The sequence below is a fragment of the Cercospora beticola genome, chromosome 7, assembly GCF_033473495.1.
Source record: "Cercospora beticola chromosome 7, complete sequence".
Classification (NCBI taxonomy): domain Eukaryota; kingdom Fungi; phylum Ascomycota; class Dothideomycetes; order Mycosphaerellales; family Mycosphaerellaceae; genus Cercospora; species Cercospora beticola.
In genome coordinates, this window is record NC_088941.1 from 2749344 (window position 1) to 2763399 (window position 14056).

A 14056-nucleotide genomic window follows, 5' to 3' on the forward strand; every position below is an offset into this window, starting at 1 on the left:
ATGCCGAGCTTACATGCACGTCATGAAAGGCGAAGGGACGTCAGGAGGTGCTGCGAAGAAAATAATTGGTTCTACATTGAAAGCTGGGAAATGGCACGCGAAGAAGAAGTGCATGCAGAAAATGTATATAGTGCCCATTGCGTATGCTGCATGCTGCATGCTGCAAGCCCAAGGCTCTAATAAATTTACCAAATGGAGCGATATGTCCAGGATGAAGTCCTCCGGACTCCTGAAAGGATACCATCGAGACACTTCACGATGTTCTGGGACTTCGGGAGTCATCGATAGCTCGGTATGAACATGATCAATTAGAAGGTCGAGTACCTACAAGTGCTGTAGTGAACAAAGCCGCTGGCCAGGCAATGCTCCCGCAGCTCATGAGTTTCATAACGGCTTTCAAGAGGCCTGCGACAAGGCCAATCCACGCCATCGTTGTTCATAGGATGCCGCATACGCCGCCGTGAATAGTGGAGTGCCGGCTAGAGACCGTGCGAACCGCATGTGACTCACGGATCCTTCACTTGAACACTCATAAAGCTTCAGCGACAGTCTTCTGCCATCCAATAGAAACAAAGCTTCGTAGATCAGCGGAAGATCGCCGGGCTCATATCGTTGCAAATGCAATAAAATGAAACCCGGAGGGCGTAGGATCGAAACCTACCGATGCTAAAGTGGCCTTCATTTTTTGCCATTTCTTTTGCCATTTCTTTTGCCGTCTCTTTCGCAAATATGTCAGCAGCGACATGCTGGATTTTTGGTCATCGATAGCATTGAAGGATTGTCGCACTCTGGCATCATCGCAGTCTGGCAACTTCGTGAAATCAATCCTGACGATTGGAGTGCCGTTATATTACGGTAGGTCAACATTCGCAAGGGACAGTTCATGTCTCCGCGTTTACGGACCGAGGTCCAGATGACGACCATGGGGCCTGTGTGAAGGATACGCTTGGCCATGGCCAGTCGTTTTCATCCAGATCCGCAAGTCGCCCGGCCGTAGTCATTCAGCGTAATACTGGATTGGTCCCTTGGCGCGAGCTGTGTGGCCTCAGACATGCGGCCCATCACAATATGACTCACCTCGACAAACACAACAGTCATATACCATTATATCTCTACCACTCCATCAATCTCATCAAGCCTTGGTAGCTCAGCGGAAGAGCGACAGTCTGATAAGCTGTAGGTCGACAGTTCGATTCTGTCCCTGGGTATTCTCTTTTCTTCTTTTTACCGGGCGTTCGTACCGCAAGGTAGACAGGTCGTGGCGTCGATCAATTCAGGCCCCGATATCTCCTTCGCTGCAAGGCTCTTCGAGGATATGGACCAGCGGATATTTTGGGTTGTCGTCAGGTGTCGATATCGAGCTGTGTTGCGGGAAATTCTTGCTGTCTGGATGTCGACATGTTCAAGCCGGGCCAGACTTTTGCCAGAGTCGAAAGCGCCAGGAACCAAGCTCTTATAAGCGATCGGGATCCTCATCATAGCCCATGCCCTTCCTGAACCACTTTAACACACCACGGGCTTGCATTTCAGCAGCGAACTCTTTCACCGTCTCGGCTTCATGCAGACCAGTTGATCCGGAAATGCTGCCAGGAGCGTCGTTCTCATGTCGCATCTCGGCAGGTTTCGCAACGTAGTGGAAGTCTTTGTAACGAAGGCGCTACGCACAAACATCAGTCAGCATTGATGAGCAGCTAGCCGGAGCCACGCGAAGGAGTCTGACCTACAGACACAGCGCTTGTCCAGTTCTCGACTCCGGCTCTATGGCCTTCCACGTACATGATCCCAGGCGCGCCTGGGCGAATCAAGGCGTAGACATCTTCAGCTGATGCAGCCTGCCGGAGTTTGGCAACTTTCTTCTGAGATCGAATGTGGTGCGTGCGGATGAGAGCGTTCCAGGCTCGGCCGCTGGCGCCCGTCATACTGGCTCAGGTCCAATCGCTCGATGTAAGCGGCCGCATGCATTCGCCATTGGGAAGAAATACACCTCGGGGTCGTGACAATGATCAAAGGCGGTGGATGTACAGACGAGGTCGATGTGAACTATTGTTGCCTAAAGTCGTGGCACTCGCCTGCAACTCCATCGCCAGCCAAGATCTTTCTCCTCTCTTTCAAACAATGTGCCCACCATCGGTAATGCAACTGTGCGTTCATCCTGCTGCGAGCAGGCAAGCTCGCAAGCACATGCACTTCATATCTTCCGGCTCCGCATATACGCATCTCGCAAGGCCGTTCCCCTCCAAAGTGACAAGCAAGATCCACTCAGCTCCAGGCAAAATCCTTCAGCTGTCGTCTGCGGGCAATGAGAGAACTCACGGTTAAAGAAATGCACCACTGCAGGGCCTCGCCTACGCCAATGTGATACAACAAACCCAGAATGGGACGTCTGAACGCTGGAACAATGAGCGAGCTTAGCAGTGCCAAATACGCGTACATGCATTTGCTGCCTGTATGGCTGGCAGGTCTCGACACCAATTGCAAAGCGGAGGCTATTGATCCTTTAGCTGACCAGAAACTCCGATGGTCTGGCTTTGTGCATAAGCTAGCAGGAATATGTCGTACCGGATGCCAGTCTGGGCTGATGTTACATGCAGTGGCAGGCCTGAAGATTGCAGAAGCTCGCATCCATTATAAGCAATCCATAAGTATATGTTCTTCCCGTCGACTTCCACCCTTGCTCCCCATCCATCTCATCATCAATCTCCTTTGAACACTGTATTACTCATCGCACATCATGGGCTTCCCAATTCCCTCGGAAAAGATCGAATACAGGCATTACATCAATGGCGAATTTGTCGAATCATCCGACAGCGGCAAATTCGAGCTGAAGTCGCCATACAGCCACGAAAAGATCACCGACATTTGTGAGGCATCTGTCGATGATACAAATCGTGCTGTAGCAGCAGCCAAGGAAGCATTCCCAGCATGGTCTGCAAAGAGCCCCGCCGAACGTGGCGCTCTTATGAAAGCACTGGCTGGCAAGATCAGAGAAGCACACAACGAGCTCGCACAACTCAATGCTATGGATATGGGACGTCCGGTAAATTCACTGACTTGGGAATCGTTGCACACGCCTGACTGGAGTTCGCCAGATTTCTACCTACTTCGACGGCTACTTTGCAGCGTCACTGTTTGAGCACTACGCGGAGTCAGCCTATACGGCCAAGGGAGAGACAAGTCTGAACTCGCCTGGCTATATCAACATGACCTTCAGGCAGCCAATCGGTCCTGTAGCGGCAATCATACCATGGAACATCCCGTAAGACTTTCTCTCCGGCTGCTTGATCAGAATGCACTCGAAAGCTCTTACAAGACATACCTGCCTTCTAATGCCTCCAACAGAACACTGTCTTTCGCCATGAAGATCGCACCAGCTGTAGCAGCAGGCTGTACAATTGTGCTCAAGACGTCGGAGAAGGCTCCCCTTACAGTAGGCTCGTTATTTCCAATATGACTTGTTAGTGTTAACGTGTGTACAGCCCACACTGTGCGCCAAGTTCGCTCATGAGGTTGGATTCCCACCTGGCGTGATCAATGTTCTCAACGGCCACGGAACACCTTCCGGCGCCACTCTGGCCAGCCACATGGACATCCGCATGGTGAACTTCACAGGGTCGACCATGACTGGCAAGAAGATTCAGCAAATGGCTGCAGGTAGCAACCTCAAGAAGGTGGTGCTCGAACTGGGTGGCAAGTCACCAGCCATCATCTTCGAAGATGCCGACATCGTTAAGGCCGCCACGGCGACTTCAGCTTCGATGCAAATGCTCATGGGCCAAGCTTGTGTCGCAAACAGCAGAATTTACGTGCAAGAGTCTGTCGCAGATAAGTTCAAGGAGGCTTTCATCGCCATGTTCAAAGCTGCAAAGAAAGGTGACCCTCTCCTGCCGGAGACTCAGCAAGGTCCTCAAGCCGATCAGCTTCAACATGAGAGGATACAAACATTCTTGCAGGCTGCGACTGAGGGCAAGGGTAAGCTGGAGTCTGGAGGCAAACCTGCACAGGTTGATGGGAAGGGCTACTTCATTGAGCCCACCGTCTACTCCAATGTGGACGAGAACGAGAAGACTCAAAAAGTAAGCATTACCACACAAAGCTCAAACCGTTTCAAAATTAACACATGCAGCAGGAAGAAGTCTTCGGCCCCTTCGTCAATATCAACACATTCAAGACCGAGTCCGAGGCTCTCGAGAAGGCCAACGCGACAGAGTACGGTTTATATGCTGCAGTGTTCACGAAAGACATCAATCGTGCACTCCGCGTGGCCAAAGCTTTCGAGTCTGGTACCGTTGGCATCAACTGTTCGAGCCCCACAATGGCGATGGATATGCCTTTCGGTGGTTACAAGGGCTCTGGTCAAGGTAGAGAAGGATATGGCTACAGCATTGAAGAACATTTGGAGCATAAGACTGTGCTGATCAAGATTGATGACGAGGCTGCTTCGCCGCTTCAAAGCGATGCTCCCAAGGGCTAAGACGGGCTATGTCGCGATCAGCTTTGCGGGAGAGCGTGGATGGAAACATCGGACAAACTGATCAACTATCAAATTCACAGCTGTTGTTTCGCCCAAGCTACACTGTGTGTTCTGATACCGCCGATGTCCATCGATAGGCGTGGCAATAATTAGTCTGAGCATTGGCTTTTCTCCAACTAGCTCATAGTCTGTCGTAGCAACGGCGCGACTTGCTTTCTGCTCGCTGCAAGATTGTGCTGATCCCAAAGGTGGCAGTGCACGAAGCCTTCCTTAGGCTGCTTCCCATCGCCATCCTTCGCGTCCTCTAGTTGCAGGTCCTTCGCACTGTCCGCAAACTTCTCAGCAGCCTCCTTTCCCTTCTCGTCTAGCGCATACAGGACTAATTGTCGATGGAAGCCTTCGTCATTATTGTATGCAGTCATGATCGCGAAAAGATTGAGTTTTCTTTCCTGCGCCCACTTCTCCACAACCTCATCAAGCTCCTCGTCTCGCTTCCACAGATACTGCACGTTTTGTACAACACTGCTGATACCCAACTCCAGATCACCTTCTCGCCACTGCTTATAATCCTTCCTAAGGATATCTCGCAGCGACAGCTCATCAATATTCGACTTGGCGTCATTGATCTCATTAAAGAACCGATCTCGATCATAGTCCTTCCCAAACTTATGCGAGATATTGATCTTCGCTTCCAGAAATCTCACAGCTTTGGTATCATGCTCAGTAATCTTTTCTTTAGCTTTTATGTTGATGCTGTCGATGAGAATGGAGCCAAGAGCCAATTTGGCGACTTGAGCGTCCCAGGTTGAGGCGTAGGGAAAGTCGTCGATGAGGCGCGAGTCTGCTTGTGCGGAGCCGATCGTGGATGAGACCATGGAGTCGAGACTTTGCCAGCTGGGACGGAGATGATTAATGACGAGGCTATTGCAGCTGGCGGATTTGTTTATCACGCGTGGGGAAGCGCTGGCCGGGACTTTGCTCTCATCTTCGTGGTGGTCGATTACGGCGACTACGCGAGAAGAGTAGATTTTGCCCAAATCACCCAGGAACGAATTGTGGTCGACGAGTGTCCATTCGGTCTTCTCTGCTGGGAGTGGCTCAGGCCCTAGATCATCGAGAGTGATAAGCTCGGATGGCTTGATGTCTGCGTGCTTGAGAAGAGCAGTGAGCTCGGGTCTGAGAGCGAGGTCTGAGGCTGGAATGTTGGTCACGGGTATCCATAGCCTTCCAGTGCGTTTCGATTCGAGTTGACTTGATTGTATGTAACCGTATACAAGGGCAGAGGTGATGGAGTCGAGATCTGCGGATTCATTGCCGATGACGAATGAGGTGGGCGTTTGATCCTTGATTGCTTGCTGTAAACATCTCTTGGCTGTGACCAGAAAGGTCCGTATTGACATGCGAGACATGCTGAAGGCTTGTCTCGATTGAATGTGAACGAATTTGGCAAGTGAGGTGACTGGTTGCACGTGAAACCTGAGGCAGCAGCTGCGCCGCCTGCAGGGATTGTGAAGTGGCGCCTGTGGCTGCACCTTCTAGCTTCTAGAAGTCCAACTTCGATTCCATCTTCCTAACCTACATCTTTCACGACCCACACCTCACGATCAATTCATTTTCAGTCATCGTTTATCCAAAAGAGAATTCCAACGCCAAGATAGAGTTTTCGTAGGAGCATCCTCTGGCTGAGCGATCGGAAAAGCACCCTCTCTGGATTTACGCAGTCACGCGAGCTCGACAGCAACGAGAGCGGCAGGACTACCAGCTCGCAATCATACACGCGGGCATCAGGTGTAATCTCGCACCTAGGGCACATCTATTTATCAATCCTGTGCCTTGGCTTCAGCAGGCACGCAAGGTCAGAGCAAGATACCGGTTCCAGCTAGACCAGCAACGCAGAGAGCAAGCTGAAGCACTAAGACAAGAGGAGAGGGAGTATCAAGCTGCATTCGAGAGAGAATACCTCATCGACCTTGCAGAGACTTGCGCAATCATGGCAGCCAGTGCTGCGCGTGGCAAAAAGGCCCTGGAAGCTGGAAAGTATGAAGAAGCTATCAAGGACTATACTGCCGCGATCGACGAATCCCCAACTTCGCCAGACTTCTACATCCAACGCTCCATGGCCTATCAGAGAGCGGGAAACTTCGACGCGGCTCTTGCGGATGCCGAGCAGGGAGTACTGAACGCAGTGGAACGTGCGAGGAAAGAGCTCATAACAGAAGCTCAATTTCGTCGTGGAGTAGCGCTCTACAAACTCGGGCGCCTCGGCGACGCTCAGTTCATCCTCGATCTGGTCAAGCAGCGTGATGAGAAGCACAAGCAAGCCGAAATGTGGATTAACAAGACCAAGATGGATCTGGCCAAGCTCGACCAACACGACGACAAGCGGAAGCTTACCATTGCTGAAATACCTAGCAAGCCAGCAGCAAGACCGGCTGGCCTACCCGTACCTCCTGCAGCCGCTGTCGCACCCCAGCAGACGCCAGCAGACAAAATTCGCTACGACTGGTATCAGAATACGGAGAACATCTACTTCACCCTTATGGCAAAGGGTGTCCCAAAAAATCAATGTGTCGTTCATTTTGAGGAGCGCTCCTTCAGTGTGACCTTCCCTACAGGCTCGAATTCAAGCTATGACCTTCATATTGAGCCACTGTTCGCACCAGTCGATCCAGAGAGGTGCATAACGCGTGTCCTCCCTAGCAAGGTCGAAATCATTCTCACCAAAGCACAGCCCGGTGTTAAATGGCGGAAGCTGGAAAGCGATGAGCCACAAAAGGACGCTCCTAAGGCTGACAGTGTCGCTGGTGGCGATAATAACGCCGACGATGCAGTTAGGCACGCAGTCTTGTCGGAACCTCCGAAGGGCCCTTCGTACCCGACCTCGTCAAAGAGAGGACCGAAAGACTGGGACAAGGTTGCGAAAGAGGCGATGCCGAAGAGTGAGAAGCCTGGCGCGGTCGAAGATGATGACGACTATGAAGGCGGAGACGAGGCCAACCACTTCTTCAAGAAGCTCTTCAAGGGAGCCAGTCCGGAGGCACAGCGTGCCATGATGAAGTCATACACCGAGTCCAACGGCACTGCGCTGTCCACTAACTGGGAAGAAGTGTCCAAAGGCCCAGTCGAGACTACTCCGCCCGATGGTATGGAGGCCAAGCCGTGGAAGTAGGAGCAACACGAAGGCGGAGTACCAATCGGCAACGAACAGCCTTCTGAAGGCATCGAAGAAATGCTTCGGATGGGGTTGAACGCGTGTTGTGAGGAAGGCAAGGACGGCAAAAATAATTGCATTTGGCACGAAGTCGATGCAGACATGGAGTCTGAATGAGAATAAGGAGCGTTCTAGCATGGCGTAAGGGTCGGGAAATATCGGTCGGTCATTCACAGTAATGACATTCATTTTCATGATGCAGGTAGAAGCACGTATTTCAGTCCAGTGGGAAGCCGAGTTGGGCTTAGCTGTTGCACCTGACTTCCAGAGCGGCGTGGACTCGCGAGAGGCCCAGCGAGCCGCGGACGACCATATCGTCCTGCGCCAGAGTGTTGAATGCGACTAGCACGTCACTCATGCCCTTCCTAGCCTTGTTCGCAGCGGATGTCCCAGTATCGGTACGGCCACATAAGCGAATGATGTGCGTAAGGTGGGTTTCCCCTGGAACCACAGCGCTGGCTGGAGACGAAAGATTCAAAAATCTCGTATCATTTCAGATTCTGGGTATCGTGACACAATGCTTCCCCATCTAGTGCTCTCCAAAACGCCTTCGCTCAATCACGCTATTATAACAGTCCTTTCCTCGCCAATTCGATCTTCCTCAGCGACTCGCCTTCCTTGAATCCGCCTTTGCTAACGCACGCCATGCTGCCTTCTCCGAACTCGATTTTGTCTTCGGTTTTGGGGAATGCGCAGGGACAGTGGTGTGGGAAGTGGACGCAAGAGAGGGTGTGTGGGCAGAGGTATTTGTCGCAGCGGGCTGGCAGAAAGGGGTCAGCTTTCAAAATCCGCGAGACGACAACGAACTGTGCAGTCTCGAATGCGCTTACCTCCTTCATAGTTCTGCTGGTACCAGTCGCTGTCGCTCCCCATATTCTGTGGCTCTTGATGTTGTTGTTGCTGGCCGAACATGTTGCCGAAGTTGAAGAATTGCGACATTCCCGGAGCAACGAGGAGCAAGAGAGCTCCAAGGATCGATTGAAAGTGCATCTTGTTCAGCGGCGCGTGTCGTGTGCAGCGCAATGGAACGAACGCAGGGTGAAGTTGCGTAGTTGCGAGCTGTTCATGAGCGCCGGAGGAATAGTCGGGCCGACATGCAGAGCCAAGATCCTAGCTCTCCTCGAGATTTCTTGAGCTTCACTTCTGACTTTTTGCGACGACAGCAACGGCGACAGCACCTCACAATCGCAGACCGAACGAACATTTCCACGGGACAAATCTACGACATCAGTCACCATGCATCTTATGTACACCCTCGATGCCAATGGCAAGCGCGTCTACACCTTGAAGAAGGTCGTCGGCAGCGAAGTCACCAAGTCTGCCCACCCAGCCAGATTTTCGCCAGATGACAAGTACTCGAGGTATGAAGAAAGCGCTTGAGTGCGAGAACAATGGGATAGAACGCGATGCTAATGCGATCAAATAGACACAGAGTCACTTTGAAGAAGCGATACGGTCTGCTCCTCACCCAGCAGAGTGAGTAATAAAGGAGATGGAGCAACAAAGGACGCTGCTGACAATGGAACAGAAGATAAGACTGTGCTCGGACAATAGACGGATAGCTGAAGAGATGATACAATCTCGCTGTGTGGGATTAGCGATGGAGTTTTGGCGTTCGCCTGGAAAAGCTAGGATGTGCTGTACAACCACATGGGAAATCAGTATGTCGTCGGAAACGTGTCTTGGACACAGCCCGTGAGCAAATGATACGCAATTTTGAGCGACAGTCATGTAGATCGTGAAGTGCTACGGCGTCTGCTTCACTTCGTGCCTCACTGCCAAGACTAAAGTGCGGCGGCAGGTTTTCGGAAAAGTGTTTTTCTTATTGTTCACCAGTGCACTACTTTCCGCTCTTGGTCACACACTGCCTTGCTGATTCACAGGCAATACTCGACAGCAAAGTTCTGGCAACCGGTCAACCATTTATCACTTCACCCGAACAAAGAATTCGGCATACATCAGCATTCGCATAAGCACCAGCGCACTAGACCAGACTCGACCAGATCACTTCCAGCACGCAGCCGTTCCAATGGAGAACTCGCCCCTCGATAGACTCTCGTCCGAATTGCGCAACGAGATCTACGAGTTAGCCCTCACGGCTGACGGGCCACTCACCATTTGCTCCAAGATTTCACACCCAGGTGAAATTCGACATGCGCCAACAGGAGTCCAACCAGCTCTCACCAAAGTCTGCCGTCAGGTTCGCAAAGAAACGCTCACGATGTTCTATCATACCAACACTTTCCTCATCGAGGCCTGCGGACCTCGCGCAACCGGGGCAAGCCCAAACCTCGCGCGCGAGCAGAAGGAAGTAGTGGCTTGGCTTTTTGGGCTGGAGCGCAAGCATCATGCATCGATTCGCAATCTGCATTTGACAATCGACATGTCCTTGATCGCAAGCAGGTACTCGCCGGACTGGCGAGGTTTGATGGGTGTACTGGAAAGCTTCCACTATCATGGCAAGCATATGGAGGAGCAGAAAATGAGAGTGACTGTGCGCTTGAACAAAGACGGAGTTGATTGGAAGTCACGCTTGGGTGCAGCGGATGAGGCTGCTGCGCACGCTGAGCAAATGGAGAAGGATGCGTTCGAGTTCTTCGAAGCTGAAGGTCTGGAGATTGATGTGTTTTGGGCATCGGGCATGACGACTTGAAGGTGTGCAATTGGCGAATAGTCGTAGGGACGGCGAGAAATGGGGAAGTGGATAGCCGTGGGCTTCGCGAGAGGACTGCATCCTGAGAGGTGATCTCGAGGTGCTTCTACGCATTCGATCGACTGTTGACTTTATTGAGTAAAATAAGCGTTTGTATTGAGGGGGCGTTTGCAGTGGCGAGTCGCAGTTCCTAGATTTCAAGCTTGTGCGCACTTTGTCGCTGAGCTCCCTACTTGACTTCTCGCCAGTACCTCGACATTACCAACACAACACAACACCGCCCCATCAGAAGCTGATCGTCGTGCATGCGCGCTCGCATCATCAAGCCGGCATCACCACGCCACCCCACCATCACGTTCAATCGCGCCTGGAACAACCTCCTCGGCCGCAGCGCCTGAGTCTCGCGAAATGGAGAACTCGCCACTTAACAAGCTTTCCGCCGAACTGCGTAACAAGATCTACGAACTCGCGCTTCAACAGGAAAATCCTCTAGTAGTCTGTAAAGGACACCCAGATCCTGACTCAACGGCTGTACAACCACCACTCACCCGCGTTTGTCGGCAAATCCGCGACGAAGCCCTCGGCATGTTTTATCACTGCAACACCTTTGTGATGAAAATGATTTCGTCCCGGTTATGGGACTGGAGCGACTATACATCGTGGAACTTTCCCTAAGAACCCGAATACGAGACCCAGGGCGAATATCACATGCCGGTACCTTGCAGCCAGTGCGAAATACTCGAAAGAAGAACGTATGAGGTCTCAGAATGGTTAGAATGTACCACCCAAAAGCACCACGACATCATCAAGAACGTAGAAGTCATGGTCTCTACATACGCAGAAGATTGGGGAAACTATGAGGGGGAAGACATCGGAACATACAGCATCGAACCTCTGGTGAAGAAGTTGAGAGAATGTGATTATGGTGGAATTGAAGGGCAGCAGGAACTCAAAGCGACCGTACACCTGGTCTCTGAGTATACCACTGATGATGAGCTGGTATGGGTATACGGAGGGTCTGCCGACGAAATGAAGGCAAAGGCGAGAAAGTTCTTCGAAGATCTGGGTCTAGAGGTCGAGGTGACTTGGAAGAAGATGTGGTCTCACGAAGTGAGTAACTGCAAACACTGTCGTGCCCCTTTGCAGGAGGCACAATGAATGTGTCACGAATACAATGTATGGTCTGTCAAAGAGGTAGGCCCCAGGACTGGTTGGATGAGCTGTGTGGATGATCATGCTGGTGGAGTCAACGACTGAGAGACGAAAACCTTCTCTACAGAACACTGCACCAAGTCGTAACAAAGAGATTATGCAGCCGAAGAAAGGTCGTTCACTTTCGCACATCACTTGCTCTGAGGCTTCACCAGGCACTGATATCCTTCTTCAATACTACTCTTCCACTTTGCATACCTTCGCACTAACATCTCAATAGTATCGACCCATCGCAGCACTGCCCATCAACACTCAATCTAAGGAAAAGGCGTTCAAGCCATCCGACCCAGCTCAGCAGACCTCTCCTCATCAAGCCGGCTTTTCTCGCCGCCATGGAGAACTCACTCTTCGGCAAGCTCTCCGCAGAACTACGGAACGACATCTACAAGCGCGTACTCTCAGCCGACAGATCACTGGCGATTTGCTCCGGGCCCTCCGAGCTCCGTAAAGCCAGGCAGCCACCAATAACTCGAGTCTGCAGCCAGATCCGTGAAGAAACCCTACAAATGTTCTACCACTGCAACACCTTTGTCGCAGAAATATCGGCGCACACGAACTGGACTCCCGACCCCGACAGATGGGTCATTGACAAAATCGACAAAATCGAGCATTGGCTCCAGTGCACGACTGCCCAGAACCTCGCCAATGTCCAAGATCTGCGGCTTGTGATGACCCTACCTGACTACTGCTACTTCGAAGACGCCGAGGATGATTGGGAAGGCTTGAACCAGGAGCTGACACGACTCGGTCTGGTTGGAGGTGGCGCGAACCCTAAGATGAAAGTGATCGCATGCCTGCGCGCAACATCCCGTGACTTCAAAGACTTCCGTGAGAGGCGCAAGAGGGAGACGAAGGCGTTCTTCGATAGCCTTGAGTTTGAGGTCGAGGTCGTTTGGGAGAAAATGGACGGGACCTGGTGCTGAATGATAGCATGTTCGGTGGTTGTAACATCGATGTTCTCTCCCAAGCCCGGTGCAATTGGAGAATGATCTCACCGCATGGATTCGAACTTACTGACCAAAATATGGGCCCCGTGACAGTCTCGCCCAATGATTGGAATCATTCGCACAGTAGAAGTAACTGGATGTTATCAATTCAAACAGTATGATAACTGGGACTCGTTGGGGCTGGTGCGAAGGTGGGCATCATAGTTAAAGGGAACATGAAAGTCGTCGTGTACTTGACAAGTGTGACTGAGCCTGGCTTTAACATTCTCAGCGCCGGACAGGGGTGGTTGGTAGTTCTCCAGGCGTCTTGGCAATCGTTGTTTGATTGGGAGTCTTGATTAGTTAGAGGATGAAGACAACTTTTTAGACCATGTCTCGATAAACTGCAGTGATGGGAAAGATAGACGAAGCCGTGATAGGAGAAGTGAGACATGTAGCGAGTATCTGCAGTTCTAGTCACATGAAATATCGAAGCTTGGGCGCACTTTCTCTCGCACTGAACTCTTTCCTTTTCACTTTCGCATCGTCACCACAACAGCAACAACACCATGCCTTTCAAACCTCATCGCCGAGTACAACTCCAGATCACTGTCGCCACAGCTCGCCACAGGTATCAGCAAAGACTATAGACACCATCCCGGCTGCTCTCAGCTTTGAGCACGTCGAATCACACCCCATCAACCTCTCCTTGCCCCAACCAACCTATGGCCGCTCGACAGCATGGACAAGTCGCCCCTGGGAAGGCTCTCCGCCGAACTGCGAAACGAGATCTACCAATTGCTAGTGCTAGCCGACAAGCCCCTCGCGGTCTGCAAGAACCACTCCACGCCCGAATCAAGCGCCACACAGCCACCAATTACTCGAGTCTGTCGCCAGATTCGCGAAGAATCGCTTGGAATGTTCTATCACGGCAACATCTTCATCATGGAACTCATCTCAACCACGTTTTGGGGCCATCACCCGGACTGGGACGACATCCACGAGAGAACGAAGGAAGTCACGGCATGGCTGCAATGTACAAATCAGAAGAATCACGACAGTACCAAACATCCAGTACTGATGATTTGTGTGCATGTGTGCGAAAGGCTCAAGTACGTTGACTGGGAGCCACTAATGAAGGCGCTGAAGGCATGTGGCTACGGTCGGAACAGCGAGGAAGAGCAGAAGCTCAAGGTCACTGTGCATATCATCTCCGACGAGGCTAACTGTGAGAATTTCGCGTATTCCTACGATCGAGTCACTTATGGTCGCGTTCGCGAGTTCATTCAAGAGATGAAAGATGAAGCGAGCGAGCTTTTTGACGCATCAGGACTGAATGTCAAGGTCAATCTGACCTGGCTGCATACTCTACGCTTCGGGCACTGCCTGAGTTGCCAAGGTATGGTGGAAGAGCTGAGCAACTCAGAAGGCGAATGATACAATCATGAACTCGCCAAAATCATCCCAAACAGACAGCTCAGGCACCTGGAGCGATCATATGAATGATATTGAACATTCACGTTCCACGGGTGTCAGAAATGCGAACGAGAATTGAGCCGTCTTCCATATGTGAGACCTCGCCA

General features: G+C 51.6%; 10 protein-coding genes and 2 non-coding genes across 12 annotated transcripts; 9 read left to right on the top strand and 3 right to left on the bottom strand.

Annotated features, from left to right (window-relative positions):
• Nucleotides 1–573: 573 nt before the first annotated feature.
• RHO25_011297 lies at nt 574–669 on the top strand. Its single transcript has one exon. It is a non-coding gene; the product is annotated as a tRNA-Met (tRNA).
• A 467-nt stretch (nt 670–1136) lies between these two features.
• RHO25_011298 lies at nt 1137–1208 on the top strand. The gene has a single exon. It is a non-coding gene; the product is annotated as a tRNA-Ile (tRNA).
• Nucleotides 1209–1453: 245 nt separating this feature from the next.
• On the bottom strand, nt 1454–1919 carry RHO25_011299 (uncharacterized protein; the record flags this gene model as incomplete). Its single annotated transcript, XM_023601853.2, has 2 exons — nt 1454–1657; nt 1725–1919. 2 exons carry the CDS (start codon nt 1917–1919, stop codon nt 1454–1456), a joined length of 399 nt encoding a protein of 132 aa, XP_023451159.1.
• An 812-nt stretch (nt 1920–2731) lies between these two features.
• On the top strand, nt 2732–4471 carry RHO25_011300 (uncharacterized protein; the record flags this gene model as incomplete). Its single annotated transcript, XM_023601852.2, has 5 exons — nt 2732–3037; nt 3090–3256; nt 3340–3427; nt 3477–4073; nt 4127–4471. The coding sequence occupies 5 exons, from the start codon at nt 2732–2734 to the stop codon at nt 4469–4471; spliced, it is 1503 nt and encodes a 500-aa protein (XP_023450700.1).
• Nucleotides 4472–4647: 176 nt separating this feature from the next.
• RHO25_011301 (uncharacterized protein) lies at nt 4648–5880 on the bottom strand (the record flags this gene model as incomplete). Its single annotated transcript, XM_023601851.2, has 1 exon — nt 4648–5880. One exon carries the CDS (start codon nt 5878–5880, stop codon nt 4648–4650), a length of 1233 nt encoding a protein of 410 aa, XP_023451213.1.
• A 581-nt stretch (nt 5881–6461) lies between these two features.
• RHO25_011302 (uncharacterized protein) lies at nt 6462–7640 on the top strand (the record flags this gene model as incomplete). Its single annotated transcript, XM_023601850.2, has 1 exon — nt 6462–7640. One exon carries the CDS (start codon nt 6462–6464, stop codon nt 7638–7640), a length of 1179 nt encoding a protein of 392 aa, XP_023451214.1.
• Nucleotides 7641–8248: 608 nt separating this feature from the next.
• On the bottom strand, nt 8249–8672 carry LCL2 (Long chronological lifespan protein 2; the record flags this gene model as incomplete). Its single annotated transcript, XM_023601849.2, has 2 exons — nt 8249–8442; nt 8513–8672. 2 exons carry the CDS (start codon nt 8670–8672, stop codon nt 8249–8251), a joined length of 354 nt encoding a protein of 117 aa, XP_023451209.1.
• A 246-nt stretch (nt 8673–8918) lies between these two features.
• Nucleotides 8919–9236, top strand: NOP10 (snoRNP complex protein; the record flags this gene model as incomplete). The annotated part of the gene is made up of 3 exons (XM_023601848.2): nt 8919–9043; nt 9109–9158; nt 9211–9236. 3 exons carry the CDS (start codon nt 8919–8921, stop codon nt 9234–9236), a joined length of 201 nt encoding a protein of 66 aa, XP_023451210.1.
• Nucleotides 9237–9711: 475 nt separating this feature from the next.
• On the top strand, nt 9712–10335 carry RHO25_011305 (uncharacterized protein; the record flags this gene model as incomplete). The annotated part of the gene is made up of 1 exon (XM_065603395.1): nt 9712–10335. The coding sequence occupies one exon, from the start codon at nt 9712–9714 to the stop codon at nt 10333–10335; it is 624 nt and encodes a 207-aa protein (XP_065459467.1).
• Nucleotides 10336–11157: 822 nt separating this feature from the next.
• Nucleotides 11158–11493, top strand: RHO25_011306 (uncharacterized protein; the record flags this gene model as incomplete). The annotated part of the gene is made up of 1 exon (XM_023601847.1): nt 11158–11493. One exon carries the CDS (start codon nt 11158–11160, stop codon nt 11491–11493), a length of 336 nt encoding a protein of 111 aa, XP_023451211.1.
• Nucleotides 11494–11879: 386 nt separating this feature from the next.
• Nucleotides 11880–12470, top strand: RHO25_011307 (uncharacterized protein; the record flags this gene model as incomplete). The annotated part of the gene is made up of 1 exon (XM_023601846.1): nt 11880–12470. One exon carries the CDS (start codon nt 11880–11882, stop codon nt 12468–12470), a length of 591 nt encoding a protein of 196 aa, XP_023451212.1.
• Nucleotides 12471–13214: 744 nt separating this feature from the next.
• RHO25_011308 (uncharacterized protein) lies at nt 13215–13910 on the top strand (the record flags this gene model as incomplete). Its single annotated transcript, XM_023601845.1, has 1 exon — nt 13215–13910. The coding sequence occupies one exon, from the start codon at nt 13215–13217 to the stop codon at nt 13908–13910; it is 696 nt and encodes a 231-aa protein (XP_023451204.1).
• Nucleotides 13911–14056: the final 146 nt, after the last annotated feature.